The sequence below is a fragment of the Oncorhynchus nerka genome, linkage group LG25 (assembly GCF_034236695.1).
Source record: "Oncorhynchus nerka isolate Pitt River linkage group LG25, Oner_Uvic_2.0, whole genome shotgun sequence".
Lineage (NCBI taxonomy): Eukaryota > Metazoa > Chordata > Actinopteri > Salmoniformes > Salmonidae > Oncorhynchus > Oncorhynchus nerka.
Genome location: NC_088420.1, coordinates 14,961,719 through 14,974,982, shown reverse-complemented (window position 1 = coordinate 14,974,982; position 13,264 = coordinate 14,961,719). Strand labels below are relative to the sequence as shown.

General features: G+C 41.4%; 1 protein-coding gene across 1 annotated transcript; it reads right to left on the bottom strand.

The window, feature by feature from the left end:
- Positions 1-9,384: 9,384 nt before the first annotated feature.
- Positions 9,385-10,769, bottom strand: ptgfr (prostaglandin F receptor (FP)). The gene is made up of 2 exons (XM_029633415.2): positions 9,963-10,769; positions 9,385-9,714 (listed from the first exon to the last, which is right to left on the bottom strand). Exons 1-2 carry the CDS (start codon positions 10,767-10,769, stop codon positions 9,385-9,387), a joined length of 1,137 nt encoding a protein of 378 aa, XP_029489275.1.
- Between the last annotated feature and the right edge of the window lie 2,495 nt (positions 10,770-13,264).

Below are 13,264 nucleotides of genomic sequence, written 5' to 3'. Positions count from 1 at the left end.
AAAAGGAAATGTATGGTTTAACCATGTTGTCATTACTGTCCTGTGAGTATCACAATGGGTCAGATCAGCTCAGCAATGATTGACAATAACCAGACCCCTTCTTTCCCCCACAGAAAAGGGGAGGAACTGGGCCGGTTTGACAGTTCATACCCTGTTGTAAATTACAGGAGGCTCTTTCTCCCCCTTTAGTATCAACCAAAGGAATGTCTTTGTTTCACAGACAGTTTTCACTCTTAAACTCTAACACGGTCAAAAGTGGATACTGGATCAATATTTCTAACACAACAATGTGGGGAATGGTCAGTTGGGAGCTATAGAAAACTAATGTCATATGGGTTTTCATTTTGTGATGTCATTAAAACTGGTGAAAAGTAAATAATGAAACTCAAAGTATTTACACTACAGGTATGAAGTCTCCATCCTTAACGTTGTGCATATAATATAAACAATTATGAAAGTATTTTTGTTAAGATATGAATATGATTTTAGGAGGTATGAGAGAATCTATCTCATATAAACTATGCATAAGTAAGTAGCCACGCACTGAGTGAGGTCAGAGAGCATGTCAGACAGAAGGAACAATGCGCCTTTGATGAGAGGGCATAAAAAGCATTAAATGAACATTAGACTAGGAAAGACGGGGAGTTGCAGCCCATGTCTGAAGTGGTTTAAATGCTGAATCTCAGAGACCGGGAAACGTGAGCCGAGAGCTACATGTTTGAAATGGTTGGAACTTTGAACCTCAACTCGAGGTGAATAAATAAACTCACCTTCCTTTAGACCAGAGAGACGGCGAGCTGCAGCTCATGTCCATTGTGGTCCGAATCCTGAATACCATCACGAGGGGGAAAACAAACTCCCATCAGACAATCCCTAAAACAGCTGATGAGCTGTCTTGAGTCAGATATCAAGAAAAGCTAGTCTAAGTGAGTTGAGTTGAGTTTATTTTATTTTTACAGGGACAGTGCACATTAATCAACGTTTCAGTAAAAGTGCCGGTTTTAGCCAGCCGCAGTCCCTGGGCAGGTTATTAAAAACAATTACAATATAGACAATAGCAACATAGAACAAGCAAGACATAGCAACATAGGACAAGCAAGACATAGCATACAGACAGAGCAACATAGGACAAGCAAGACGTAGCATACAGACAGAGCAACATAGAACAAAAAGCAGCAAGACAAAATTCATAAAAGCAACAAAGTATTTCCACACCTCACAAACTACAGACAACAGACATGGAAAGCGGCAACACACAGCTAGGGACCATGTTCACAAATCTGATTGACCTTTAGCCATGTCTTCAAGCATTTTGTGAAAGTGTGATATGTGGTGCAGTTATGTGTGTCTGATGGCAGTGTATTCCAGACATGGGAAGCTCTCACAGAGAATGCAGATTTACTAAAGGTGCTTTTCCTTAGGGGAACTATACAGTCACCTCTCATGGCAGACCTTGTGGATCTGCTGCCATATGTCTGGGTTTTCTGTTTAACAAAAATATTGAGTGGAGGGGGAGCCAGGCCATTAAGGATCTTGAATACAAGACATGCGTCGGTGTATTGCACAAGATTTTCCCAACTCAAGAGCTCATGCTTTCTAAGGATGTGACAATGATGATGGCTATTGGGCTTCCTATCATGCACTTTGAGAGCCTGTTTGTAGACAGACTGAATAGGTTTTAATGTTGTACAGCAAGCTTGGGCCCAACTAGTCAAGCAGTATGTTAAGTGGTGGAGTATCATAGATTTGAAGTACAGTTTTGCTACCTCTGTAGTCAAACAATTTCGTATAAATCGGAAATTAGCTAGGTTGAATTTGGTTATTTGAATGACCTTTTTCACATGCTTTTTAAAAGAGAGGTTGGAATCAAGTATGATGCCAAGGTACTTAAAATCGGATACCACCTGGAGCTTCTCCCCTGACACATAGACATCTGGCTCAGTAGCATCTGTTGCCCTCTTTGTGAAGAACATGCAAACAGTTTTTTTCACATTGAGATGCAAACACGAGTCACTGAGCCACTTTGTAACCTGGACCATTACAGTAGTGAATTCTTGTGCAGCTTGTTGTTTGCTCTTTGCATGCACATATATCACTGTATCATCTGCATACATTTTAACTTCAGACCCAGTACAGACAGAAGGCAGAAGTGAGACTATCCTACTACGCTCATCACCAATGGGAACCAATGGGAACCGTTGACACGGCTGGCTATCTTTCAGAGTGAACAACAGTAGAAGACGGGAAAGGGGAGACCCCTTTTGGACAATCAGAGCCATACAGCTTGCCACTGAAAGGCCAACAATCTTCCTAAGGAGGGCTGGTTTCGACCGAACAAAGGCACTCACATGTAAATACATGAATGATTTCGTATTCCAAACGGGCAGCGGTTCGTGTGCAATGTCTATGATTAGTATGAGAATAGTTCTAAAATGTATCCACGAAAAGTGTCCCTTTTCCTCTCTCTCTCTCTCTCTCTCTCTCTCTCTCTCCTCCCCACCACTCTTCATCCGTTGTGTATAAGCCGCCATATTTTGTCAGTCCACTAGGGACCTTTGTCTCATGTAAAGGCTGTATGTTTATTTTGTGTTATTATTTAGTTAGTTAGTAAGTAAATAATTATACCAATTTGTGTAGTACTGAATCATGAGTGAGACTGGGGATTTAGCAGATGCATGAGGTTACGACTGTTCAGAATGATGATATGAAATGAAGTAATGATTAATAAGATGACAAATCAGAATGATGATATGATAAGAGGTAATGATTAATAAGATGACAAATCAAAATGATGATATGATAAGAGGTAATGATTAATAAGATGACAAATCAAAATGATGATATGATAAGAGGTAATGATTAATAAGATGACAAATCAAAATGATGATATGATAAGAGGTAATGATTAATGAGATGACAAATCAAAATGATGATATGATAAGAGGTAATGATTAATGAGATGACTGGTCAGAATGATGATATGATAAGAGGTAATGATTAATAAGATGACAAATCAGAATGATGATATGAAATGAAGTAATGATTAATACGATGACAAATCAAAATGATGATATGATAAGAGGTAATGATTAATGAGATGACTGGTCAGAATGATGATATGATAAGAGGTAATGATTAATAAGATGACAAATCAGAATGATGATATGATAAGAGGTAATGATTAATGAGATGACTGGTCAGAATGATGATATGATAAGAGGTAATGATTAATAAGATGACAAATCAGAATGATGATATGAAATGAAGTAATGATTAATACGATGACAAATCAAAATGATGATATGATAAGAGGTAATGATTAATGAGATGACTGGTCAGAATGATGATATGACAAGAGGTAATGATTAATAAGATGACTGGTCAGAATTAATTTATTTCAATTTTTTATTTAACCTTTATTTAACTAGGCAAGTCAGTTAAGAACAAATTCTTATTTGCAATGTCGGCCTAGGAACAGTGAGAAACCGTGTTAATCTTTGTGTAAAGTCACCCCCTGGCTATTACACACATTTCCACAATGTATCTAATTAAAATTGTATTTTAAACTTAACCCTAACTAATGAAGGCCAAGTTTGATGCGTTTGTCCACCAGACCTTCCGCACATTTGGGAGGAAGTGTCTTGGAACGAGATTAGGTGTAATGTGACTAACATGGCATCACTTTAGAGTGTATGCGGTCCTTCAGCACAACATGTCACCCTTTATAAAGCACATGTTTATATTATGTTCGACAAAGTGGGTTTTATTACATTTGACATGGTGATTATGTCACACAGTTAGGCCACATTTATGAATCCTGTATAAAGTATGACATAATGGTTATAGATGCTTTGTAACACATTTATGTAGTGCTTATAAATGCCTTATGAAGGCTTTATGAAGCCTTTATAAGCTGAACGTCATTTAAAGTGGGATCCCTTCTCCCTCCTGACTCTGCCTCTTTGAGCCTACTCTACTCCCTTTCCACATCCTTTGACTCTCCCTGTCCCCTTTCCTCCCGGCCGGCTCTTCTTTCCCCTCCCGCTCCATGGCTGAAGGACTCATTCCATGCAAAGCAAATATGGCTGCGGGCAGTTGTTGGCAACTGCAACTGAAGTTAACCCTAACCCTAACCCTTTTCCTAACCTTAACCTCAGTCTTCTGACCTGCCACACTAATTTACCTAACCTGCCACGTTAGTTATCCTAACCTGCCACACTAATTTACCTAACCTGCCACGTTAGTTATCCTAACCTGCCACGCTAATTTACCTAACCTGCCACGTTACTTCTCCTAACCTGCCACGTTAGTTATCCTAACCTGCCACGCTAATTTACCTAACCTGCCACGTTAGTTATCCTAACCTGCCACGCTAATTTACCTAACCTGCCACGTTAGTTATCCTAACCTGCCACGCTAATTTACCTAACCTGCCACGTTAGTTATCCTAACCTGCCACACTAATTTACCTAACCTGCCACGTTAGTTATCCTAACCTGCCACGCTAATTTACCTAACCTGCCACGTTACTTCTCCTAACCTGCCACGTTAGTTATCCTAACCTGCCACACTAATTTACCTAACCTGCCACACTAATTCACCTAACCTGCCACGTTAGTTATCCTAACCTGCCACACTAATTCACCTAACCTGCCACGTTAGTTATCCTAACCTGCCACACTAATTCACCTAACCTGCCACGTTAGTTATCCTAACCTGCTATGTAAACAAATCATTTTGTCGAGAAACCATCAGTCTCATAACACCGGAACTGACCAATGGCAGGTATCAATGAGCATTTCCTGATATCAGGGAACACCCACATAAAGAAATGCCCCGAAATACAGTCCGCAATTACACCCTATTCAAGAATTTGACAAAAGCTGTAAACCTTTTAGCCATGACTCAACAGAAGATGAAGGATATGAAATGATCACTTATCATATGACTAATATCTTCTTCGGGGGTATCATAAAGCCTTCATGAACCCCCCTACCTTATGGGAGTGATTTAAAGGGGTGTCAGACGTAACATTTTTGTTAAGTTTTGTGTGTTGAAATGCAGTATAACAAAGCTATTTTCTAACAAGTCTCTGTATAAACAATATCCCTCATCACTTATCCATCACTGCCAATAAATGTTATTGCCTGTCTGTCGGCATAGCCTAGGCCCACCTCCAAAAGCCTTCACAGTTCGAACATAAATGTTATTGCCTGTCTGTCGGCATAGCCTAGGCCCACCTCCAAAAGCCTTCACAGTTCGAACATAAATGTTATTGCCTGTCTGTCTGCCTCACAGTTCGTCCTGTCTGTCATAGCCTAGGCCCACCTCCAAAGCCTTCACAGTTCGAACATAAATGTTATTGCCTGTCTGTCGGCATAGCCTAGTTCGCCTTCAACAACATAAATGTTATTGCCTGTCTGTCGGCATAGCCTAGGCCCACCTCCTGTCGGCATAGCCTAGGCCCACCTCTAAAAGCCTTCACAGTTCGAACATAAATGTTATTGCCTGTCTGTCGGCATAGCCTAGGCCCACCTCTAAAAGCCTTCACAGTTCGAACATAAATGTTATTGCCTGTCTGTCGGCATAGCCTAGGCCCACCTCTAAAAGCAAAACATAAATGCCTTCTGTCGGCACAGCCTTCGTTCGAACATAAATGTTATTGCCTGTCTGTCGGCATAGCCTAGGCCCACCTCCAAAAGCCTTCACAGTTCGAACATAAATGTTATTGCCTGTCTGTCGGCATAGCCTAGGCCCACCTCCAAAAGCCTTCACAGTTCGAACATAAATGTTATTGCCTGTCTGTCGGCATAAATGTTTCACAGTTCGAACATAAATGTTATTGCCTGTCTGTCGGCATAGCCTAGGCCCACCTCCAAAAGCCTTCACAGTTCGAACATAAATGTTATTGCCTGTCTGTCGGCATAGCCTAGGCCCACCTCCAAAAGCCTTCACAGTTCGAACATAAATGTTATTGCCTGTCTGTCGGCATAGCCTAGGCCCACCTCTAAAAGCCTTCACAGTTCGAACATAAATGTTATTGCCTGTCTGTCGGCATAGCCTAGGCCTTCACAGTTCGAACATAAATGTTATTGCCTGTCTGTCGGCAAAAGCCTTCACAGTTCGAACATAAATGTTATTGCCTGTCTGTCGGCATAGCCTAGGCCCACCTCTAAAAGCCTAAATGTTATTGCCTGTCTGTCAGCCTTCCTCTAAAAGCCTTCAACAACATAAATGTTATTGCCTGTCTGTCGGCATAGCCTAGGCCCACCTCTAAAAGCCTTCACAGTTCGAACATAAATGTTATTGCCTGTCTGTCGGCATAGCCTAGGCCCACCTCTAAAAGCCTTCACAGTTCGAACATAAATGTTATTGCCTGTCTGTCGGCATAGCCTAGGCCCACCTCTAAAAGCCTTCACAGTTCGAACATAAATGTTATTGCCTGTCTGTCGGCATAGCCTAGGCCCACCTCTAAAAGCCTTCACAGTTCGAACATAAATGTTATTGCCTGTCTGTCGGCATAGCCTAGGCCCACCTCCAAAAGCCTTCACAGTTTGAACATAAATGTTATTGCCTGTCTGTCGGCATAGCCTAGGCCCACCTCCAAAAGCCTTCACAGTTTGAACATAAATGTTATTGCCTGTCTGTCGGCATAGCCTAGGCCCACCTCCAAAAGCTTTCACAGTTCGAACATAAATGGCAATGACAATGTGTAGAAAAGTAAATATAATTGAGTTTATACTGAAGGAGATCATTGTACAAACGAAGTGGTAGCCTATATCATTTTTTCAAGTAGAAAAGAGCAGATATGGAGGTTACAATGATGTGCTTACGATACAACAATACAATATCAATGCGTTTTAATTTACATACATCATCGTTTTTCACTCTTGCAGGTCTTTGGCATGCATATTGTTGGCATGATGGTTGACACAGGCACAACATAGTTCTCTTTGTTCTGTTTCGGCAATAAAATAAAATAGTAGCACTTTACATTATAATAACGCCACGTAATAAAGAATGTATTCTGGCTTAATAAATAGTTTAATCATCATTCGCTAACCTTTCCTCCCACATTGTAAATGCTAGTGATCTAGTATTCACTGAGTGTACAAAACATTAGGAACACCTGCTCTTTCCATGACACAGACTGACCAGGTGAATCCAGGTGAAAGCTATGATCCCTTATTGATGTCACCTTTTAAATCCACTTCAATCAGTGTAGATCAGGGATGGGCAACTTTGATGGGGGTGGGGGCCACAAAAAAACTGAACTCATCATGAGGGGCAGCAGTGGTTTCTCTGGTCTGCGTAACCACATCCACCCCCCCCTTCAAAGTTATGTTTTAAAGTTAATTTCTTGCAGTTCTGCCATTTTGCCATAGGGTGGAGGCAAATGTTAGCCGTTTTTAATATGATAACTGAGAGCTAGTTGATAACTAGTTACTAGTAACTAAACTAGCCCCAGAGAGCTAGTTACCCCACGCTACCCTACGTTTAGAGAGTTACTATATTTAAAGGTCCAGTAGAGGAGACACCAAACAAAGCCATGTGAGAAAATAGTCTGCAGTTAAAAGACTGAAGCACTGGAAGCATTTAAAGTTTATACATACACAATTTCTACCTGCAAATCATACATGTAACACGTATACCTCAATCACATATCAGTAATAATTAAGTAATACAAATCCACTAGGGAAAAACTGTCTGGTCCGGCCAGCCGTTGTGTGTAGTCTACATCTCCATGTTTTATGATCAGTTCATATTCTCCAGGTTCACAATATTAGCAGAACATTCACATTATACAGCTCTTCCTCAAGCCCTTGTAACAGTTGTTTCACAACAGTTTTTGTGAATAAAATGTCAATATATTTCCTTATTCTTTAACCATTGATATGTTTTAGGGGCCATTTTGAGACCTTAAGGAGCATCAGGTACTGCTGGAATGTCTACCAATGGCATGTCCATATTTTTGTGAGAAATTACACTGGTCACTCAAAACATTTATAAAGTATTTCTAAAGCATAAATATCTGACATTTTATTTTAGATGAGGCCATGCAAAAAGATGTAACTTATGATTAGTAAATGGTTTATAAGGACCTGCATACATATTCCATAGATACGTCATGTTACATCAACACACAGTATATCATATAAGAAAACACTGTTAAATTACAATTATCATGCTGAGTCATTTTAAAACCACTGAAAGAACCTCATCATCAGATGAGCTTAACTGAGTTACTGTGCTGTAAACACCCATGATGAGAGAATGACTTCAGAAAATGTTTTACTACAGAAAACCTGTGAACAAAAAGTACTCTCAACATGGACAGACACATAAATACAAAATGTGTCAAAAACTCATTTTTCATCAGTCCATAGCACCGCAGAAGGTCAAAGAGATATACCAACCATCTGCCAAACACAACAGCAACTTCAACAGACGGGCCAGCCAGAAGAGTCTCTTCAGAATCCAAAACAAATCATTCTACGTGGAAATGATGTCATAACTGCCATATTGGGACTCCAGAAGATAGTGAAACAAGAGAACAATTAATTTTACCGGAGGATCACCTGCTGAGGTGATAATTCAGATTGCCTGGCACTCACTCACTGACTGATGGGGAGCTGAAAACAATCATGTCATTCTGCACAATCTTCGAGCGCTGTGAGGAACTCCAGAGCTACAGATGTCTTTAGTTCTGAGCAGCTGGGTTTATATGCCATAGCTACTGTCACAGAGAAGACTCAAGAAGACAACATTGACATCTAGTGCTGATTGCAGAGTTCAGCCTTTCAAGGTCAGTTACAGGTTAGACAGAAATATCAGTAACTGGGGCTAACTAACTCCAGGGTCCATCTTAGTCCTGTGTGTCACTGTCAATTATGACCAACACACCTATTACCAGTGTCTGTATGGCTCATGAGTGTACAATTAAGCGATAAGGCCCAAGGAAGTGTGTGGTATATGGCCAATATACCACGGCTAAGGGCTCTTCTTAAGCAAGATGCAATGTGGAGTGCCTGGACACAGCCCTTAGCCGTGGTATATTGGCCATATACCACAAACCCTCGAGGTGCCTTATTGCTATTATAAACTAGTTACCAGCGTAATTAGAGCAATAAAAATAAAAGTTTTGTCATACCCGTGGTATACGGTCTGATATACCACGGCTGTCATCCAATCAGCATTCAGGGCTCAAACTACCCAGTTTATAATACTTTGAATGATCCTTCATATGCTCTTCCTAAAACAAACCTTATCTGGTTCCTTAGCTTATCGCCTACTCCAACTATACATCAATGTGCTACAGGTGCTGCCTGCAAACACTCCACCTGGGACCCAGGGTCTCTCAGATCAGATGCCCCATCCAGGGGTTCAGGTGATGGGCTTAATTATTGTGTCTGGTAGGCCTCCAACACTTCCATCCAAACAGAAGAATTCTGGTTTAGTGCTGATGGAGCTGCCGCTGGTCTCCCCAGAGCCTTTCACTGGGCTGCACTTCCACCGGTTGAGGGGGTGGGAGTGGGACTTGATGCACCAGCAGCTGTGCACCAGCAGGAAGAGCCTCTTGAGGATGGCCTTCCTCAGGAGGATGTAGACCCAGGGGTCCAGGATCTGGTTCCAGGTGGCCATGCGGACTGCCAGCAGCAGGCGGGCAAACGCACGCTCGCCCTGGACCTGGGTGCTCAGTATGATGACGTTAACCTAGGAGGATAAACATAGGACATTATGTGAGACTGAATGTAATTACTTGAAGGGTACCATTTAAATTGTTGTTAGTTGAATACTGTACTTTGTTCAACACTTCAAATTGCGTTATTACAGTATAACCAGCTCTCTTGAATCAAGGGAAACTTAAAAAAAGGGATTTGATTTAAGCTACCACTTTTTTTTATTGTCCTAGAAATAAGCGCTTCTAAGACCCAGGGAAAGGAGGGAAGAAGATGCCTTACCAATAAAGGGCCCCAGCACACACAGGACACAAGCATGATGGTCATGAGCTGGCAGATCATCTCAAAGTGGTGGGAGGTGTCCTTGCGGCGACATTGGCGGTGGCAGCGCAGCTTGGACTGCAGTAGGGTGCAGCTGGTCAGTGTGTTGCACACAATGGACACCAGCAGAGCCAGGAGGCCCAGTGTAGAGAAGATCAGCGGGAGCACCACGTCCAGCCAGTTGCGGGGCCCCTCCATGCGGAAGAAACACCAGCTCTGGGAGCGCTGCACCTGGTAGGGCCTCCACAGCAGCACAGGTAGCAGAGCCACCAGGGCAGCTAACAGCCAGGTCAGCCCCAGCAGCCTCTTCATGTGGTGGGCGGCAAGGGCTGTGGAGTGGAACAGGGGCCTGGTGACACCAATGCAGCGTTCCACCGCCATTAGGCTACCCAGGAGCAGGGGGCTCAGACCGAAAAACACCATGGACACCCCGAAGAGACTGCACAGGATGTGGTGTGGGTCAAAGGCTTCCCACTCCTTGTTACAAGCGTAGACATATAGCACCAGGGAGCCGTTAATGAGGTGGCCCAGGAGATCGGTGCCCACCAGGCCGCTGGCGAACAGCAGGAAGGAGGCCTTCGTCTTGAGGCGGAAGCGACGGTAGGCGTTGACCAGGATGCAGAGAGCCAGGATGTTGGAGAAGATGCCCACGGTCATGGAAATGACGGAGGCGGTGACGGACAGCTCCGTCTGGCCACAGGTGGTGTTGGAGTAGCTGCCTGTTGCTGTCTTGCTGCATCCCGCCTCGGAACTCCCATTGCCTGGCATTATCAAGTCCTGGTCCAGTCTGAGGATCAACATGTGACAGAAAGGATGGTTGAATGGCTTTGACAGAGCCCCAAAACATTTATCTTCACGGCACGTTAATAAACAACACTCCGAAACAAATGACATTTAAAACGTAGACTGAGTCATGACCAAAGTGAATACGTATGCAGAGCTTTTATCTAGTAGGTCTACATTTCAGAGCATCTGACTTATAAGTCAGTGCTTACAAAATATATATATTATTTCCTTTAAATTGTGCAGTGTACCACTGGGCTACGGTAAATGGTCATTCAAATAAGGAACCAGGAGTACCAGGCTCCCACAGTGCAACAGTCAATAAATAGTTCATCATTGCAGTGGTAGCAGTGTGAGATGCGTAAAAAGCCATTTATTGTGTTTACTTTATTGAGAGAAATCAAGTAAGGTATTGTGTCATTTTGGAGTCACTTATATTGTAAATAAGAATAGAATATGTTTCTAAACACTTCTACATCAATGTGGATGCTACCATGATTACGGATAGTCCTGATAAATCGCAAATAATGATGAGTGAGAGATGCACAAATATGCACAAATATCACACTCCCTAAAAAATGCTAACCCTGTTATTGTACTGTTGAGCAGTTATCATGTCTTGGGGGTATGGTGCATCTGTACCTTTCTCACTCATCATATTTCAAGATTAATTCAGGATTATCCATAATCATGGTAGCATCCACATTAATGTAGAAGTGTTTAGAAGCATATGTTATTCTTAAATGACACAATACATTATTTACCATTAATTTCTATTGGGCACAAAATAATCAGAGACACAACCAACAGCAAATGCATCCAACAAATGTGTAGAGTCACAAGCTTGACGCAGTCATTGTGTGTTAGGAATATGTGACCAAATATTAAATTTTTACTACTTTATAAGTGAATTTGTCCCAATAGTTTTGCTACCCTAAAATGGGGGGACTATGTATAGAAAGTGCTGCAATTTCTAAATGGATCACCTGATATGAATGAAAATGCCCTCAAATGAAAGCTGACTGTCTGAATGTTAACCTCATAGTCATTGTTTGGTTTCAAATCCAACCTTTTTAGAGACATAAGAAGGAAAAAGCTTCACTTTCCCAATAATTATGGAGGGTACTGTACTTCACTGCCTTTTCTCTGTTGACTGCACCTGGTCAATATTCAGCCAATGGATTGACACCCTTTGAAAAAGTAACATTTTATATATGATTGAGCAGAATTTTGTAAACAATTTTCATCAATTCCCTTTTACTTCTAGCTCTAGGACTTTAGTAACCCCTAAAACAAAGTTAAAAAGGTAGGTTAATCACTGACTTCACGTGCCTCAATCATAAAAATTACTCTGTACAAAAATAAATGTTCACACTAGAGTGAACGTTTATTTTTTTGGAAACAGTGATTTTTACGCATGACGCACGTGAGGTCAGTGATTAGCCTACCCCTTTAAACTTTGTTTTAGGGGTTATTAAAGTCGAGGTATCAATATTTCACTTGTGATAAAGAACTGATATTTTGGTCGAAACTATGTAAAAAACAAAACAGAAATAAACATGATTAATTAAAGGAAAATCCCCACCTGTCAACGTCTTCAGCAATTATCTGTCACCATTTGCCGATGCAAGGATATTATGGATGAATGAGAACAAGTTTGACTGTTCTCATAACAGTAATCAAATTAATTACGAATTCATTGGTAAAGAAATCATAATCTTGGCGTCTCCTGCTTTGCTGCTTCTCGGTACAATGTCGCATAGTGTAACGGTGTGGTCCATGAACATCTGACTCTGTTCGCGTCAAATAACGCACATGAAGTATCACTTTCCAGTTTGGCACCGCACCCGTCTTCACAACACATTATAACATACTGTCTCCAAGCTCTTTCAGCTACTTCTGTAAAGAGGGGCGCGGCCTCACCAGTAGATGTGGTGCGCCACACAAAGCCCTCCTCTGAGATTTGTCACATTGATGAATGGAGAAGTTTTGTCATTTTGAGAAAGAATACATCAAACACCTGGAAACCAGTTTATAATCTGCTATATAGAACCCTTGTATAGGTTTCTTTGATCAGAACGTTAGGGGTTCTTCTCCCCTGAACCTGAATTGGTTCCATATAGAACCCTACATTAATAAATAAGAAGTTGTTCTTAACTGACTTGCCTAGTTAATTAAAGGTATATATATGGTGTAATTTATGAATTATGGCTACTAATAAATAAAGAACAGCGGCATAGTTTTGAGATTTTATTATCATTATAGTTTGGAAATATGCACTGGTGGCCATGAAGGCATCTCTGTTTGAGTGATGACCCACGTCAATCTCGGTACCAACTCTGTATTTTTGCCTGGCTGCTTCCTTTAAAAAAAACGAAGGAGCAAAAACATTAGTTGATCTTCAGAAATAAGCATCCGTTAATCTGCCAAAATGAAGACAAAATGCTTTGTAGACATAATTATTATGATGTAGAAGAACA